Raw genomic sequence first — 19,565 nt, forward strand, 5'->3', positions numbered from 1 at the left:
AAACAAGCTCATACCCATTAGCAGTCACTCCCCATCCTGCTACTCAACCCCAGCCCTAGGTAACCACTAATCTATTTTCTGACTCTACAGATTTGCCTATTCTGGACATTTCAAAATAAATGGAATCACACAATATGTGGTATTTTGTGACTGGCTTCTTTCACTTAGCATATGTTTTCAAGAGTCATCCATGTTGTAGCATATATCAGTAGTTCATTCCTTTTTATGGCTGAATAATATTCCATTGTATGGATGTATCACATTTTGTCTATCCATTCAGTTGTTGATGAACATTCAAGTTGTTTCTAGTTTTTGATTATCTTGAACAATGCCATTTGTGTACAAGTCTTTGGGTGGACATATATTTTCATTTCTCTTGGATAAATACCTATGAGTGTCACAACATGGAGGAATCTCAGACACAAAAGAGCACAAGTATGAATTTATGTGAAATTCTATAAAAGACAAATCTAATCTATAGTGACAGAAATCACATCCGTGGTTGCCTAGTGCCCAGACTCAAGGATAAGACTGACTGCAAAGGAGAACTTTTTTGGGTGATGGAAATATTCTTTTCCTTATGGTAGTGGTAGTGGTGGTGGTGGTGGTGGTTACATAAATATCTTATTGTATGTTAATTACATCTCAATAAAGTTAGATAAAAAATAAGTCCAGTAAATCATGACTAGTCAAAAAAATATACATGGCCATGGCAGTAAGCTTATATCTTTTTTGGTCTTACTATTCCATTTTTGGTTGGGGCAAGAATGATTCAGACTGAGATATCTCTAACTCTAACCCAGGAATTCTTAGTATTTCAACAATGCCAAAGATTCCTCTCATTGTGCTCCTCCCCTCCACTCCTCCACTCCTGGCAATCCTCCCTGACAAATTAAATGGACTCCAGGTAGCAATCAACAGTGTTTGGAATAATCTTTAGCCAAGCACTAGCCACATGAGGTTTTTTTAAAGTGGGTGTACTTACCTGGACATTCTGACAACCTCAATGATTTGCCAAGCTCAGGGACTTATAGGGTCCTGTCTTTACCAAGGACACCTAACAAAGGTTCTGCTTTTGCCTTTTTTAGGAAACTGAGGCAGGGGTGAAAGATATGAGATGATCATGGCTCTTCTTGTGGAAACTCACTCCAAATAAGGTCATCAGCCAACCATTTATGGATTTATTTTTTTTATTTTTTATTTTTAAAGATTTTATTTATTTTATTTTTCCCCCCAAAGCCCCAGTGGATAGTTGTGTGTCGTAGCTGCACATCCTTCTAGTTGCTGTATGTGGGACTCGGCCTCAGGATGAACGGAGAAGCGGTGCCTCGATGCACACCCGGGATCCGAACCCGGGCCACCAGCATCGCAGTGCGCGCACTTAACCACCAAGCCACAGGGCCGGCCCCTTTTTATGGATTTATAATGAGGCAATATTTCACTAGGGAACAAGGAGAACAGGGTATCTGTCCCCTCCTAAGTTTATAAAGGGTCAGGAGGGGCTGCTGCAAGCATGCCAAATACATCAGCTGATAGACCCTTACCTTACACCATACACAAAAATTAACTCCAAATGGATTAAAGACTTGAATGTAAGACCTGAAACTGTGAAACTTCTAGAAGAAAACATAGGCAGTACGCTCTTCCACATCGGTCTTAGCAACATCTTTTCAAACACCACATCTGACCGGGCAAGAGAAACAATAGAAAAAATAAACAAATGGGACTACATCAAACTAAAAAGCTTCTGCACAGCAAAGGAAACCATCAACAAAACGAAAAGACAACCTAACAATTGGGAGAAGATATTTGCAAACCATACATCTGATAAGGGCTTAATCTCCAAAATATATAAAGAACTCATGCATCTCAACAACAAAAAAACTACCAACCCAATTAAAAAATGGGCAAAAGACCTGAACAGACATTTCTCCAAAGAAGATATACAGATGGCCAACAGACACATGAAAAGATGTTCAAAATCACTAACTATCAGGGAAATGCAAATCAAAACTACAATGAGATATCACCTCACGCCAGTCAGAATGGCTATAATTAACAAGACAGGAAACAACATGTGTTGGAGAGGATGTGGAGAAAAGGGAACTCCCATACATTGCTGGTGGGAGTGCAAACTGGTGCAGCCACTATGGAAAACAGTATTCCTCAAAAAATCAAGGATAGAACTACCATATGATCCAGCTATTCCACTGTTGGGTATTTATCCAAAGAACTTGAAAACACCAATTTGCAAAGGTACATGCACCCCTGTGTTCATTGCAGCGTTATTCACAATAGCCAAGACTTGGAAGCAACCTAAGTGCCCATCAAGGGACGAATGGATAAAGAAGCTGTGGTATATATACACAATGGAATACTACTCAGCCATAAGAAACGATGAAATCCAGCCATTTGTGACAACATGGATGGACATTGAGGGTATAATGCAAAGTGAAATAAGTCAGGGGGAGAAGGTCAAATACCGTATGATTTCCTTCATTAAGTAGTAGATAACAACAACAATAAACAAACACATAGAGACAGAGATTGGATTGGTGGTTACCAGAGGGGAAGGGGGGAGGGAGGAGGGTGAAAGGGATAATTCGGTACATGTGTGTGGTGATGGGTTGTAATTAGTATTTTGGTGGTGAACATGATGTAGTCCATGCAGAAATAGAAGTACAATGATGTAAACCTGAAATTTTTACAATGTTATAAACCAATGTTACTGCAATAAACAAAAAATTAAAAAAATAATAAAAAAATAAAAAAAAATACATCAGCTGAGTGAGGTCTACAAGAGAGCACACAGGCAAAGGTGCAAGCTAGAAAGTAGTGGTCCTGATTCTTATACTGTGAAGTCTTTAAGGGCAGGTATGATTTTTGCATTTTTATAGCCCCTGGCTTGGCACACAGCACATATTTCTGTACTTTTGCACAGAAAAGAAATAATCTGGGGAACTTGAAGCTAGGACACCCATTCCTTGTCTTATTGCACTAACCAAGGACACTCAGAAGCAGAGAATTCTTAGACCAAAGCAGGTTCTGACAACTTCCTTGAAAGGCAAGAATTGGTTCTTTTTCAGAACACTTTAGCCCACAGTGGGCTGAAAAAAAGAAAACAAGCCAAGAGCACAGGAACTAGAACAAATAACAACCTGATAACAAAATCACAGACCCTATTGAGTGAGCATCCCTCCCTCCACTGGATGCTTACAGTGACTTTCTATCCAAGATAACCTGAGTTTATCTCTCCAAGGCACAATCATCCAACATAATTGTTTTAGGAAACAAAGATCCAAAAGGTGGACACAAACCGCTTAGGCTAAAAAAGGATGATGCCTTTTAAAAGGTTACTGTTTTTTCTATACAGCCTCCCTGCATATAATATGCAGAAGTTTTTTCCCTTTCTATTTTCATCTTGTATACTTCAGGACCAAACTCAATTTCAGAACCAATTTAGTTGGCCAGTTTTCCCAGTCCATCCATGTCTTTCAAGCCTGCTACCAAAGAGCTCTCCATTGTCCTGAGATTTATTGTTCTGACAGACAGGCTCTGCCCTTCAGCAAGGTGGACCAGATAAGAACCTCACAGTGGGTAATTAGTGAGAGGCCATCAGTTGGTTAAAGGAGTGGTGACAGTGACTTTCTTTAATTTCCCTGGGCAGTTGCCCCACCTCCCTGACTTTATTTGGTTAAAGCCCTAGACACCCCTTGTGAAGCTTTTCTTTGCACTAATTACAGATCCAACATGCCCAGGTCCTTACTGTGTACAAGCAAGGCGTGCAATCACACTAAGAGGCAGCCAAGGTAATGGGGGTGGGGGAAACATGATACACAAATATCGCATCAGGCCTTTTCCTTCTCTTTGGCTTATTGCAGGTGGGACACTCCACCCAGCTCAAACCAACAGGCAGATGTCTCTGTCCTCCCCACCTGAGGTTTCTTTCCTTGCAAACATATCACATCTCAGGGAGGGAAACAGAAAACACCGTCTCTGCCCCTAACTCACCAGCATTTTTTTTTTTAATTTTTATTTATTTATTTTTTTCCCCCAAAGCCCCAGTAGACAGTTGTATGTCATAGCTGCACATCCTTCTAGTTGCTGTATGTGGGACGTGGCCTCAGCATGGCCGGAGAAGCGGTGCGTCGGTGTGTGCCAGGGATCCGAACCCGGGCCGCCAGCAGCGGAGCTCAAGCACTTAACCGCTAAGCCACGGGGCCGGCCCATAACTCACTAGCAATTAGACACGGGGTCTCTGCTTCCCTGCCAGGCCTCATTTATCTATCCCTCCCTAACAGGCACAATTCTTTAACAGAAATCCCATTTGTGGGCTATCCACAGTTTCCCTTCTAGCTGGGTGGGTCATCTTTAAGATTGCACTTCCTGGGGCCAGCCCTGTGGCTTGGTGGTTAAGTGCGCGCGCTGCGATGCTGGTGGCCCGGGTTCGGATCCCGGGTGCGCATCAAGGCACCACTTCTCCGTTCATCCTGAGGCCGAGTCCCACATACAGCAACTAGAAGGATGTGCAGCTACGACACACAACTATCCACTGGGGGTTTGGGGGGAAAAATAAAATAAATAAAATCTTAAAAAAAAAAAAAAAAAAAAAGATTGCACTTCCTTTGAGCACGATCACTGTGAAAGATCAAAGTGCTGTTATGGTACTTAGCAAGTACATAACATTTCCAGTTAACACAGTTTATAACAGAGAGAAAAGTTTGCATAGCAACACTTCTGGGCTCTGACGTTACCACAGTGGCAAAACATGCTCTTCCGAGCACACCTTATAGAGTTTTGAGCTACCTCCTGGGCAAGAGGTTGCAGTGAAAATAAAACAAAAGTTCCCAAAGATCTATTTGGAAGGAAAGAGGTGGGTGAAAAACAAACCAAAGAGGGAAGTCGTATCTGTACCTTCTCATCTAATAACTGGGAAAAAGGATCCTTTTTAGGTTAAACCAAGAAAGCAAGGGCTGCTGCCTGCTGTAACCTTGTGAAAAGCTGACATCTACTAGAATTCCTACAAGCTCCAACACTGTTCCTCCTATGCACTGCCAATGAAGCTTCACTGGCAATGAAGCCTGACCTAGGATGACCAGAAGTTTATGTGCTGGGCATTTCAAAATTCCTAGTTAATTGGAGAAATTGCTGACAGTGGCAGAGATGAATAATAAGCCGAGCTCTTCACCAGTGACCTCTGCATTCATCCAGCTTGGCTGTTGGATATTAATTTTGAGAGTCTTCATTTGTTTTGTTTTTTGACAAAAATGGAACTAAAAAATGCTTAACAACAGGGATACGTTCTGAGAACTGTGTCGTTAGGTGATTTTGTCCTTGTGTGAACATCAGAGAGTGTACTTACAGAAACACAGATGGTACAGCCTACTACACATCTAGGTTTTTTGGTACTAATCTTATAAGACCACCATCGTGTAAGTGATCCGTCGTTGACCGATACGTCGTTATGTGGCGCATGACCATACTACTTTAAAAACAGTTAAAATTCAGTGTGATACCTTTTAGATTTTGAACCACATAAATATATTATCTATGAAAATAAATAAAAACATTTTTTAGGGCCAGCCCCAGTGGCCTAGTGGTTAAGTTTGGCGCGCTCCACTTGGGCTGCCCAGGTTCAGTTCCTGGGTGCAGACCTACACCACTCATGTGTCAGTGGCCATGCTGTGGTGGCGGCTCACACACAAAAAAAAGAGGAAGACTGGCAGCGGATGTTAGTGCTCAGGGCGAATCTTCCTCAGGAAAAAAAAAAAAAACACAACAAACACATTTTTTAGAAAGTCACCATGTTCCTCTGGTGTGTGGAAAAGCTTTATTTCTCATAGTGATCTTCCTGACATGCTTGGAAAGAACAGAGACTCTTCTCTCACTTATAAAGTTATCATACTGTACCAGGAGCCTCTACTTAGGCATTTCAGCCTGACTGGCAGGCAAACTCTCCAGGGCCCTGTTCACTACTTCCCTTCCTCAACTGAATGGGCCCTTCCCAAATCAGGACCCTTCCCCATCCCCCAGGAATGAGGCCTGTTATTTTCACTCTCCCTGCTTCTCTCTCAACTTCCTATCCCTGACTCGCCTCTTCCTTCAGAATACCTGAAAAGCTCAGGTTGTCCACATGCCCCAGCCTGATAAAATGGAAAAAGCTCAAAACTTTGGAGTCAGACAAACTTAGGTTCATGTTGTGGCTCTACCACTAATAGCTGTGTGACTCTTGACAAATTAGGTAGTCTCTTTACTGTCCTCTCTATAAATGAGGATAATTACACCTACCCCAAATAGCTAATGTAAGAATTATGTAAATAACCTAAGTAAAAGTGCCTAGCTCAAAAGCTACTGGTTGTTCTTTTCTTTTTATCTATTTATGTCCTTTTTAAATCCAACATACCTTCTCCTCTATCTAGGGGAGATAAAATCCAAGATACTTTCTCCCCTGTCTCTGGTAGTGCAGCTTACCTCCTGGTCCAAGTAAGAGTGGCCATCCTAGCAGCACATAATCAGCTGACCCTCTTATGTGGGCCTCCTCAAGACGCCCTATATAACATAAAGTTGATTTCTGAGGTTAAGCATCCTGTAGGGAAATCCCTCTGCCTCTGCCTCTGCGTCTTTCCTGATATAGTGAATCCAGTAAACAAACAACTCTTACCAAACCTTTTTTCTGCCAAACAGGTCAACTGAAATGCCAGAATCTAAACAAAGGCAACAAGGAAGGCAGGGTCAGACAGCCAACGTTGTGTCACATGCTCGCACTCAATAAGAGTTCTCATAGCAACCATCACTTAGGCTAGAGAGAGGCAGTGCAAAACTACAGGCTGTTGTAGAAAAACACATTGCCTAGTACAGGAAACTGAGTTAGGGCTATCGTGGGAGTTTGAAATCTCAGCTCTCCCGCATATGTCTCTGCCAAGGCTGCCCTGAATGGTGGTTAAGGCCCTGTTCTAAGATGAGGAAACATCACAGGGGCACTCAGAGTGAGCTGCTCAGAGGCCTCAATTGCCCTGTTTGAGATTCAAAGCTGCCCTGGGGAGAACTTTATATAGGCGGATCCCATGGAGGGAAAGTGAACCACACTCACCTCCTGCTCACAAAGCCCTGCCTCACAGCTTTACAGCTCCCATCTCCCAGTGTTCCTCAACAATCAGTGGTGTGCTGGAGCTGGCTCACACATGCTTATCCTGTGAGAGCTGACTGTTAAATTTTCAAGCATTGTGAGAGCCACTTGGCTTCACATTACATGGGTAGCCATGGTGGGAGCATTCACACCCAACACTACAAATCAGCCCCCTTCCCACCACTCCCCCCATCTACCAGATGCTAAACATTTACTAGCACACCAAGGGCCAACAACTCTAAAGCTGAAGTATTAGGCTCTATTTTCCTCATAAGCCTTGAAGCTCTTAGGATATTTCCTCAAGATCTTTTTGCGCTTCCACCTAGATGTTCTCAAGTAATAGGTGCCACCCAGGGCCCCTAACAATGTTTGCCCCACAAACTAGGGCTCTCCTCTTATTAGCTTCTCACATCTCTCTGGGAAAATAAAGCTAGGTTTCACTAGGATTTCTAAACACCCAGCAGTTATTTCTAGTGCTCCTTATCTTAGGATTAGGACAAAATGAAAAAGGTTTAGGAAGATTACTAATAGACAGAAATAAATACCTAGCTTCTAATGTAATCGTCACTCATTCAGATGTGAAGCTTTTTTTTGTTGGTTTCCCTAAATTACTCTAACCTACTCCCACAAATGAATGATACCCTGCTTTGTCATAATATTTTTGAAGATACCTCTTTAATATACAACATTACGCAGGACTCTTCTGAATCCAAAATCCAAAGCCCTAGTGAGAGTGAAGACTTAAAGAAATAATGGGAGGTGAAATTCCATAAAATTCCTAATGTAGAAAACTTAGGAATCTGGTTACACTGTCCTATGGTCCTGTGACATATGAAGGATGCCAGCAGATCACCTTTCTGGTCTTCCCAGAAAATTCCTAAGTTTGAATGTAGAGAAATTTTTAGCAATCTCCTGGGCCACTTGGTTGAAAGGAACACCAACTTCAAGATAGGTATGGCCCACTCTTAGAAACAAAAGTAGAATGGTGGTTGCCAGGGGCGAGGGTGGAGGGGAAGGGAAGTTGTTCAATGGATAGAGTTTCAGTTTTGCAAGATGAAAAAGTTCTAGACATCAGTTGTATAACGATGTGCATATATTAACACTATTGTACTGTACACTTAAAAATGGTTAAGATCGTATATTTTCTGTGTTTTCTACCAAAAAAAAAACAAGATAGGTTTGCCCTTTAGGTCTCATCACATGCCTAGCATTGAGGCTGGGTCATATTAGGCCTTTGATGAAGGTCTCACAAATGTGAGCTGAATGTAAGAGAGTACAATTAGGACAGGGGTGAGAGTCAGTACATTAGGGACTATGGTCGCTGTGATAATTTAAATGACTGAATTGTATTTCTAAGTCATCCAGCCTCTGGGTATCCTGTGACCCAAGGACATGACTTACAGAAACTCGGAGACTCTTCTCCCTTTTTTCTGTCCTTTTCAGGTTCTGGGTTTGAGTACATTTTGCAATCTATGCCTCTCCATTTATTCAATCCCTATTCTTCCTCTTTCAAGCTCCAACTTAATTCTTCTCTCCTCCATGTGGCCTTTGCTGACCACCACAACCTGCAGAGATCTTTCTCTAACTGGAACTCACAGATCCTATTACTAGTACTGGTTGGCCAGAGATAATAAGTTGCCTTAAGCCATCTCTTGCACTTATTTCATCCTTTGAGAACAAAGGCCCTTTATTATACTTCTGTATCCCTCAAATGCCTAGTATAGAGCAGGCACTAAATGCTAAAAAACCAATAGCTGATAAAGGCTGAAGAAAGCAAGAGTGGCCAATCATTTACTTGCTTTCCAATGGGATATTTCAAAGGCACAAAATTGGCCATGAATGTGACTGAAAGCTTAAGGAATCAGGTGCTCAGAGAAAGTTTTGCCTTGAATCCTAAATTGCCACTACGTACTCTAGATATTCAGGGATGCAGAGAATCTTCTGTAAAGGTCTGCTATGAAGCCCTCTCTTGCCTATATGGAATTTAGAGCTGATATAAATCAATATGTCATAGCATTTGTAAACCAAAACAAACAGTGAATAGCCTAAAAGAAGCTCAAGATCCTCAACAGGCATTTTCAAAGGTCTAATAGCTTTGGGGCAAGGAAAGTATGAGGTACTATTCAAGGCAGCTAAGCGAATGATTCTTAAAAAAAACTGGGGAGGTGTCAAAGATTGGTTAAGCATTTTGAGAAAGATGGACTCTCTTCAAGGAAAAAAAAAAGGATATATATGTAATTTTACACAAAATTTCAGAGTGTGCAATAATTCTCTAAAGCCTATTCTTGGACTTTAGGTTAAGAACCTGTGAGCTACTAATATTCCAAGAAACTTCATGACGTCTTAAGTGTAGACTCATTTCTAATATGATGTAGCCAATAATAATAGAAAATCTTTTTCCTAATTTGAAAAGCAAGAATAAAGGAGAGGGGTATATAAGAGTTTAGGATAGGATAGGGAGGAAAACTCCATAAAGATTTCTTTTCTTTCAACACAATTCTCTGAAGGGAGCACCGCATCATCAAGACAGGATGTCCTCAAAGCCCCCAAACCCAAGACTTAGGCTGGGGTCAAAAGTTTCTCTTAAATACCTTCTATCCACATTTATTTAATACAGACAAAAGGGTCACTGGGATTTATCTATGAAACACAGGTTGTGTGACTCAGCTAGCCTCCTGGGAGAATGAAAATCAGAGTGGGGGGACGGGCATATCAATGATTCTACCAGCTAGGGATGGATACTTACCCAAAAAGCCATACTGGGGAGAGAAAAAAGCTAAATCTCAGCTGAGGGTGGGCAAGGGGCCTGAGGGAGAATTTTTATAAGATGTACTCGAGACAAGCCAAATGCAGTTGGGGATAAACTGGGAGTAGTTTCATAGTTCTTGGAAAACCAAGTTGTATCTTCTCCATAATCTTTATTCATAAAGATATGTAAAATACAAAAAGAGGTCAAAATGCCCTTCTCAAACACCATACATAAAAATTAACTCAAAATGGATCAAAAAACTAAACATAAGAGCTAAAACTATAAAACTCTTAGAAGAAAACTTAGAGGAAAAGCTTCTGATAAGTAAATGAAAAGCAACAGGATATATTGGAATATATGCGGAAGCCATTTGGTGTAAAACTAATTCAGCCTGACCTTATTTTTCCAAAAGAGCCTGACGTGGCTCGTTGAGCATACATCGTACATCTGCTTTAAACATTTACTATGTCCCAAAGACAAGAATGACGCCCTTAAAGATAGGGATGTAGCTTACCCCCCATATCAGCATTTCTTTAAGGAGAAGCATCTCTTCCTGGAAACTAAGGATTAATTACCGACTTGCAGTGCTCACCTTGTGACTACTGACCTGCTGACCACCAACATGCTGTGCTAGCTAAGCATCTCACGACAGTAGTAAAAAAGATATCCCTGTCATATGTGATGTATGCTCTTTGTTCCAAGAAGGTATATAACCACTCTGTACATCCCACTTCACTGGTGCCCTTCCTTCCTCAGGGAAGGAAGGCTTTGGGCTATAGTTCTCAGACCTGGCTCATAATCAACTCACCCCAATTTTGATTTATAGATTGATTATGGATTATTTGCGTTGACACTTCATAACATTGAATTTGGCAATGATTTCTTACATATGACACCAAAAGTATAGGCTACAAAAAACTAAATAGACAAGCAGGACTTCATCAAAATTAAAAACTTTTGTGCATCAAAGGACACTATCAACATAGTAAAAAGGCAACCCACAGAATAGGAGAAAATATTTGCAAATCACATATCTGATGAGGGATTAATATACACAATATAAAAAGAACTCCTAAAACTCAACAGCAACAAAACCCAATTAAAAAAATGGGCAAAGGGCTTTTCTCCAAAAAAGATAAACCAAATGGCCAATACACACATGAAAAGATGCTCAACATCAATAATCACTAGGAAATGCAAACCAAAACCACAGTAAGATACCACTTCACATCCATTAGGACGGCTCTTTATCAAAAACACTCAGAGAAAACAAGCGTTGGCAAGGAGGTGGAGAAACTCGAATGTAAAATGCTGTAACCACCGTGGAAACAGTACAGTGGTTTCTCAAAAAATTAAACGTAGAATAACCATTTAACCCAGCGACTCTACTTCTGGATATATACACTAAAGAACTGAAAGCAGGTGGCGGTTGAGTGCACGTGCTCCACTACTGGCGGCCCGGGTTCGGATCCCGGGCGCGCACCGAAGCACCGCTTCTCCGGCCATGCTGAGGCCGCGTCCCACGTGCAGCAGCTAGAGGGATGTGCAGCTATGACATGCAGCTATCTGCTGGGGCTTTGGAGGAAAAATAAATAAATAAAAAATTATTAAAAAAAAAAAAAAGAACTGAAAGCAGGGACTCAAACAGCTATTTATACACCAGTGTTCATAGCAGCATTCTTCACAATAGCCAAAAGGTAGAAACAACCAAATGTCCATTGACAGATGAATGAATAAAAAAATGTGGTATCTACATACAATGGAATATTACTCAGCCTTTAAAAAGAATGAAATTCTGATTCATGCTACAACATGGATGAACCTAGAAGACATTATGCTAAGTGAAATAAACCAGATACAAAAAGACAAATATTGTATGATGTTACTTACATGAGGTACCTAGAATAGTCAAATACATAGAGATAGGAAGTAGAACAGTGGTTATCAGGGGCTAGGGGGAGGGTAATGGGGAATTACTGTGTTTTTTTGTTTTTTGTTTTTTGTTTTTTTTATTTATTTATTTTTCCCCCAAAGCCCCAGTAGATAGTTGTATATCATAGCTGCACGTCCTTCTAGTTGCTGTATGTGGGACACGGCCTCAGCATGGCCGGAGAAGCGGTGCGTGGCTGGGCAAACGGGATCCGAACCCGGGCCACCAACAGCGGAGCGCGCGCACTTACCCGCTAAGCCACGGGGCCGGCCCGGGAATTACTGTTTAATAGATATAGGGTTTCAGTATGGAATGATGAAAAAGTTCTGGAGATGAATAGTGGTGATAGTTGCATAATGTTAATGTAGTTGTGAATGCCACTGAACTGTATACTTTGTTTTTTTTTTTTAAATCTGGTTTATTTTTTGTTCTGCTTTTTTGGTGAGGAAGATTATCCCTGAGCTAACATCTGTGCCAATCTTCCTCTATTTTTTATATGTGAGATGCCACCACAGCATGGCTTGATGAGCAGTGTGTAGGTCCACACCCGGGATCCAAACCCGCAAACCCTGGGCAGCCGAAGCAGAGCATGCAAACTTAACCACTATGCCACCGGCTGGCCCCGTACTATATACTTAAAAATGGTTAAAATGGTAAATTTTATGTATATTTTACCACACACAAAAAAAGGATTCAAAATGAACAACCTTCACAGTCAACCTCAGAGACACATGACACCCGCATATACAATATAAAAATGCATGCAGTTTATTACACTAGAAAATGCATGACCATTCAGTCATGCTGAGGGTGTTAACTCATTAAAAAGCTTTGCTCTCAAGGGGTGAAAGGAGACATATATATGGTGATGGACAAACAAAAATGTACAACCCAAAATTTCACAATGTTATAAACTATTAAAATATCAAAAAAAAAAAAAAAAAAAAAAGCTTTGCCCTCCATGAAGCCAATGAGAAGCAACAGAGAGGCTGGTCCGGTGGCGCAAGAGGTTAAGTGCTCACGCTCCACTGCGGTGGCCTGGGGTTCGCAGGTTCGGATCCCGGGCACGCGCTGACGCACGGCTTGTCAAGCCACGCTGTGGCGGCATCCCATATAAAGTAGAGGAAGACGGGCATGGATGTTAGCCCAGGGCCAATCTTCCTCAGCAAAAAAGAGGAGGATTGGCATTGGATATTAGCTCAGGGATGATCTTCCCCACAAAAGAAAAAAAAAAAAAGAAGTAACAGAAAAATGTCATCTATCTCCTGGACGTCTGAAAAGAAACCCCAGTCTGAGAGACTGGGCTTTGTTTAATAAGCAATAATGGGTTTATAAGCATCACCTTGAAAAGCCTCAAACAGAGGCTGGAATGTGTCTGGGCATTGTCAGAACTCAAAAATTTACTATCTTGCCAGAAGAAAATGGCAGGCTGAGCAGGCAGATCCAGCAAAGAGCCCTCTCTTGTCTGCTATCTTACTAAGCGCTATAAATTCCAGTTAACACCTATCCATGGTCTTCAGGTTTTATTTTAGGAGTATTTAGAATCTACTTGGGGGTTAAGTTCTTGATTTTTTCTTGCTACTTAGTTTGCTGCTAACAACTGCAAGGCCCTACTGCATCCCAAAGCCAGCTCTTTGGGAAGCTGTGACTACACTTAACATTAAGTGATATTAGCATTAATGATCATAAGTGAAGGGAGAGAAGTGCTCTAAACATGTTGGAGATTAACAAGGCAGTCAAATACTTCTAACCTGATAGTGCTGAGAATAAAACCAAGTGCACCCTAATGCTGTCATTTAGCACCCTTCAAAGTCAGTTAGGGAAGAGAAGCAACAACTATTTTGAGGGCAGTTTTGAAAAGGATCCCAGAATAGTATCACCCTTCCCCCACTCCTCACGTGAAAAGGATTGTTAAGAGAGGTAATGAGTGTACAAAAACTCAGTGAGAGCAAGGACCACACTTAGATTATTCACCACTGATCCCCACTACCCAGCACCACATCTTTTTTTTTTTTTTTTTGTGAGGAAGATCAGCCCTGAGCTAACATCCATGCTAATCCCCCTCTTTTTGCTGAGGAAGACCGGCTCTGAGCTAACATCCATTGCCAATCCTCCTCCTTTTTTCCCCCAAAGCCCCAGTAGATAGTTGTATGTCATAGTTGCACATCCTTCTAGTTGCTGTATGTGGGACGCCGCCTCAGCATGGCCGGAGAAGCAGTGGGTCGGTGCACGTCCGGGATCCGAACCCGGGCCGCCAGCAGCAGAGCGCGTGCACTCAACCACTAAGCCATGGGGCCGGCCCCAACACCACATCTTGTATACAGCAGGCATGTAATTATTTATTGACTAAGTAAATAAATCTTGGAGAGCTGCTATCCCTTCCCCATTCTCAAATAGGGCTGTGTGCTCTCCCTCTCCATAGAAATAGCCTCATCTCTGGTGTGTGGACTCTTTTTGAGAAGCACTTTCATCACTTCATTTAACTTTGAAAGAAGTTGGAGGAGGGTGAGGACACGTGCTTGCTAATCATCCTTTTCCAGATTGCCTCATGCGCCAGAATGGATTTTTATATATTATTGGTCTGTGGCTGCTACTGCTGTAGAAAGATTTCAGCCTGACCTTCCCAAGCTGCTGGGGGATGAATACTGCACGTGGCTGACATGGTATATGTGTCTTCTATTTTTTTTTCTTTCTTGCTTTTAGACTAGCCAGAGCTCACTGTGGTAGGAAAGTCACCCCTTCTCTCACTGTACAAAACTCAAGATGTTGAATTCTTTTGCATAAAAATGCTAAAGCTAGTGGACCCGGTAGTGGATCAGTAAAACTGATCTGAACGGGTCCAACAGGAAAAGGTAGCATCTCAAAGCACCTCACAGACATCAAAGAAGAGGACTCAGGACTGCTCCAGAGGCAGAAGAGGAAAAATGAAAATGAAAGCCATTTATAAAAGCAGTTTAAATATAACGATGGATTCTCACAGCTGGCCTCACAAAAGAGAACAAATATGTCAAAGGGAAAAACTAATAGACTAATAAAGTCCTATCCATCTGGCTGAGGAAAGAGCCACTGGTGGGAATACTGAGAAGCTTGTCTGTTAGGAAAAAGGCTTGCTTGGTGCCTTACTAGGTGAGCTGAATAGCTTTTAGGAACATTAGAACACATGGTTGCACCAGGGTTGGCTGGCTGGCCCTGCCAGCAAGAGGCTCTGAGAAGGGTTACACTGATGCACTGGTAAAAAAGGGAGAGCAGAGCAGAGGTGTTTTTTTTATTGGCTTGGAGCCTATACCTGGACTCTCATCTCATGAATACCCTGGCCCTCCAACTTGGGAGTAGGGTGGGAAGGAAGGGAGATTGTGTTGATGTCTCATTTTGCACTTTTAAAAACAGGACTCAAGGGTCTCATTCAAAAACAGCAAGTTCAATCATGCCATCCTAAAGCCCCATCTGTACTTTTATATAATGCAGAGCCAAGGGCAGGCACTTTGGAAGAAGGGGAAATCAGGCCAGACTCAAGGAAAACAAACACACAACGCTATCTGCATCTCCAACTCAGTCCATACCATAGAAAAACCTGCTGAGAAATAACCGCTAAGCAAATAGAACTCAATTACTATGGAAAATTTGTCCCAATGAGGGCCCATGTTTTAACGAGCCCAACAACATTAAATTACGCTGAACTCAGGGTTTTTCTAATTGGCAGTTTCATCCATTTCTAAGTTCTCCTTTCTTATTTTCAAAAATCAAAATGACTCTCTGCCTAAAATTAAAAAAGAAATGCCTATCACCCAGTCTAAGATAATAATTCACCAAAATTTCACCTACGTATCTTCTATATAACTAAACGAATCCCTCATATGGCACAAAAGCAGAAGCCATTACTCTAGTTAAAGTACTATCAACAAATTCCTTACTAATTCCTTTTAGCAGCCTGGCTCTTGCCACTCCCACTAGAAACTCAGTCACAGAATCCCTCTGCCATCAGAGAGAGGGCAACTGCTTGATCCTAGCCACCAACTAGGGTCAATCTGGGGAGAGTAGTGGCTTACCTGCTCCTCCGACAGTTGGGATATGTGATTCACAGCAGCATAGGATTCAATTTTGGGGTTAAAATGGTTGATGATGGCTCTGAAACAAAGAATTAACATTAATATAGCACCAGATAGAAGAAGAGGATAAACGAGTTAAAAATAAATATCAAGTACCCTCTGGTTTAGAGTATGAGAGCATAGGAGTGATTGTCAGAGGGTTAACTGTCCTCTTACTGAACATAAGGCCATGTGGGGATGAACTGGTAACTCTGAAATGGGAAGGGTTTAATAATTTTTTAGACAGAGAAGAGACTCAAGCATCTCTGCTCTGCCAAAGAACTAGGGGAAAACCTCACAAGCAAACAAAAAACAAAACCAGGCATCCTTCAGACAAGAAACGGGACCCAGGGGGCTGTCCACTAGGGGGCCATGGTGTTTCAGTCAGAAAGAAAAGTCGTTTGCTCTGCTCTGACAGGAGAACAGGGCTCTCAGTAAAGCTGGGCCAACACATAGGCTAAATACAGTCTCTGAAGAAGCTCAGCTTTATCAAAGCCTAGAACCAATCTTCCTACTTGCTACTTAATATTTCAAACCAAAATTTTATTTCCAGCCATTCAAACCAAAATCTGAGTGTCATTTTCAAACACTCCCTCTCCATCACTCCCTCATATCCAAGGTCACCAAGTCGAATCAAATCTACCTCTTAAAAATCTCTGAAATCTGAAATAAACTTCCCTGAAACCAATGCCTTGGTATAGGTCCTCGTCATTTCTTGTCTAGTATAGCAGAAAAAGCACAGGTTTTAGATCAGAGTTTAAAATGAATCCATTTTGATATAAAAATGACTAAATAACTGGGGAGAAGAGACAAATATTTTTAACAGAACAATTTCAAATAATATGTGTGGACACTCTCCACCCTAGGAGGTAGTGTTTAATTCCCATTCCACCGAGGGTGGGCTAGGCTCAGTGACTTTTTTCCAAAGAATAGAGTAGCAAAAGGGAAAAATACTAACTTTACAGTAAAGAATCCTGGTGAACACCACCTTAACCAAGTGATGAAGGTGAACATCGCCAGTGATGTCATGTAACCCCCAGTATGATCTCATGAGAAGGGTACTTCACCTCTGCTGAACACTTCCAAAAACTCATACCCTCAGTCTAATCATGAGACAAACCCAGACTGGGGGACATTCTACAGAATACCTGGCCAGTACTCTTAAGACTGTGAAGGTCATGAAAAATAAGACTGGAGAAATTGTCACAGACCAGAGGACATTGGGAAGACATGACAATTGAATGCAATGTGATACTCTGAATTGAATCCTGGAACAGAAAGAGGACACTATTGGATAAACTGGTGAAATCCAAATAAAATATAGAGTTTAGCTAAGAGTAATCTATCAATGCCAGTTTCTTACTGTTGTTGGGGCATATAGGAACTCTGTGTATCATCTTTGGACTTTTTATGCAATTCTTTTTTTTTTTTTTTTTTTTTAAAGATTTTTATTTTTTTATTTTTTCCCCCCAAAGCCCCAGTAGATAGTTGTATGTCATAGCTGCACATCCTTCTAGTTGCTGTATGTGGGACTCGGCCTCAGGATGGACGGAGAAGTGGTGCCTCGGTGTGCGCCCGGGATCCGAACCCGGGCCACCAGCATCGGAGCGCGTGCACTTAACCACCAAGCCACGGGGCCGGCCCTATGCAATTCTAAAATTATTCCAAAATAAAAACTTTATTAAAGCATGTGTGTGTATGACAGCACAACAGAAATCAATATTTTCTTTTAATATAACTTATTGATAGTAAAGAATTATAGAACCATTGAATCTAATACAGGTAATAAAAGTATAAGCCAGAAACTTTAAAAACAAAAAATCATGGTTTAAAATCCTAGTTTGACCACTTCTTATTCTGAATGATTTTGGGGAAGCTATATGTCTCATCAAAGGAAAAAAGTGGGAATAATAATACCTATCTTAGGGACGAATGGATAAAGAAGATGTGGTATATATACACAATGGAATACTACTCAGCCATAAGAAACGATGAAATCCAGCCATTTGTGACAACATGGATGGACATTGAGGATATAATGTAAAGTGAAATAAGTCAGAGGGAGAAGGTCAAATACCGTATGATTTCCTTCATTAAGTAGTAGATAATAACAACAATAAACAAACACATGGGGACAGAGATTGGATTGGTGGTTACCAGAGGGGAAGGGGGGAGGGAGGAGGGTGAAAGGGATAATTCAGTACATGTGTGTGGCGATGGGTTGTAATTAGTATTCTGGTGGTGAACATGATGTAGTCTGTGCAGAAATAGAAGTACAATGATGTACACCTGAAATTTTTACAATGTTATAAACCAATGTTACTGCAATAAACAAAAAATTTAAAAAAAAAAATAATAATACCTATCTTAGTACTTACACAGTACCTAGGAGTAACACACTGTAGGCATACAATAAATGTTTGTTGAAAGAGTGACTAAATCTTAGAGAATTCTTGCAATATTTATATAATAAAGCAATGTCAAACATCTAGCACAATGCCTGGCACACAGTTGGTGGTCAATAAATAGTCAATGAATGAATAAATCAAATAGGATAGAAATGGGTCAGGAGCAAGAGAAGAGTTCTGGTAACTTATTTTTCCCGAGACTACCAAGAAGGGTGAAGATGTTAAGGTTGTGGCTTGGTCTAAATCCAAAGTGGGAAAGAATCTGTGACCAGGTAGGGGTCAAATATTTTCTCATTCAGAAGGCAAAGTTTGAGGGTATTGGCAGGGATGACAACAGTCCAGGAGCAGAAAGGTAAACCAGGAGCCCAAACCCAATGAGAAGATAGGGGGAGCAGGTTGAGAGAGAATTGAGAATCTCACCAAACCTAGCAGCAGTACCAACTTAAAGTTAATGCAGTGTAGAATCTGAGTCATAGGGTTTAGCACCCAACAGCGATAGGATTGAAGGTAAGGAAGTACAGTAGCCAAATTAATCTACTATTAGACCTCAGTTGTTTTTTTTTTCTTTTTGTGAGGAAGATCAACCCCGAACTAACATCCATGCTAATCCTCCTCTTTTTGCTGAGGAAGACCAGCTCTGAGCTAACATCTATTGCCAATACTTCTCCTTTGTTTTTTTCCCCAAAGCCCCAGTAGATAGTTGTATGTCATAGTTGCACATCCTTCTAGCTGCTGTATGTGGGATGTGGCCTCAGCATGGCTGGAGAAGCAGTGCGTCGGTGCACGCCCAGGATCCGAACCCGGGCCGCCAGTAGCAGAGCTCGTGCACTTAACCGCTAAGCCACGGGGCCGGCCCAGACCTCAGTTGTTTTAGGAAAAAGAATCTGCGCTCTGTAAATACATCCATTTCATGCTTTTATTTTTTTTCATGTTTTCCTTAAATTTCTTAGTAAAATTTTTTTGAAAGTGTTTGAAAAAAATCCTGACTTAACTGAACTAGGGTTGTTGTTTGTTGTTTTGCCTAGGTTTGGAGAATAAAGAACTCCAAAGTACCCTAGTGTTTGTCTGGGTGGTAGGGTAGTAGCCACTGGGGCCCAGCTGGCAACCCAGAGAAGCTGCTGAGGTTTGGACAATGAAATAATCTCTGGGAATGGAATAGGCGGGGATGCTGTAATTCTGTTCCTTTTCTACCCGAGGAATTCTCTCACCAGGAAAGAAAGCAAAGAAGAAAGAAGAGAAAGAAAGGAGAAAGGGAAAGAGGGAAGAC

The 19,565-nt window shown here is 41.4% G+C and overlaps 1 protein-coding gene across 7 annotated transcripts in view; it reads right to left on the reverse strand.

Annotated features, from left to right (window-relative positions):
- ARMH3 (armadillo like helical domain containing 3) overlaps positions 1-19,565 on the reverse strand; it is a 190,645-nt gene that overhangs the window by 21,827 nt on the left and 149,253 nt on the right. For all 7 annotated transcript variants that reach the window (XM_087432488.1, XM_087432490.1, XM_087432489.1 and 4 more), the window contains one exon: positions 15,852-15,930. In XM_087432488.1, the coding sequence (XP_087288614.1) occupies positions 15,852-15,930 (79 nt within the window). The remainder of the gene's footprint in view (positions 1-15,851; positions 15,931-19,565) is intronic.

The sequence above is a fragment of the Ceratotherium simum genome, chromosome 6, assembly GCF_057802395.1.
Source record: "Ceratotherium simum simum isolate JZ-2026a chromosome 6, ASM5780239v1, whole genome shotgun sequence".
NCBI classification, from domain to species: domain Eukaryota; kingdom Metazoa; phylum Chordata; class Mammalia; order Perissodactyla; family Rhinocerotidae; genus Ceratotherium; species Ceratotherium simum.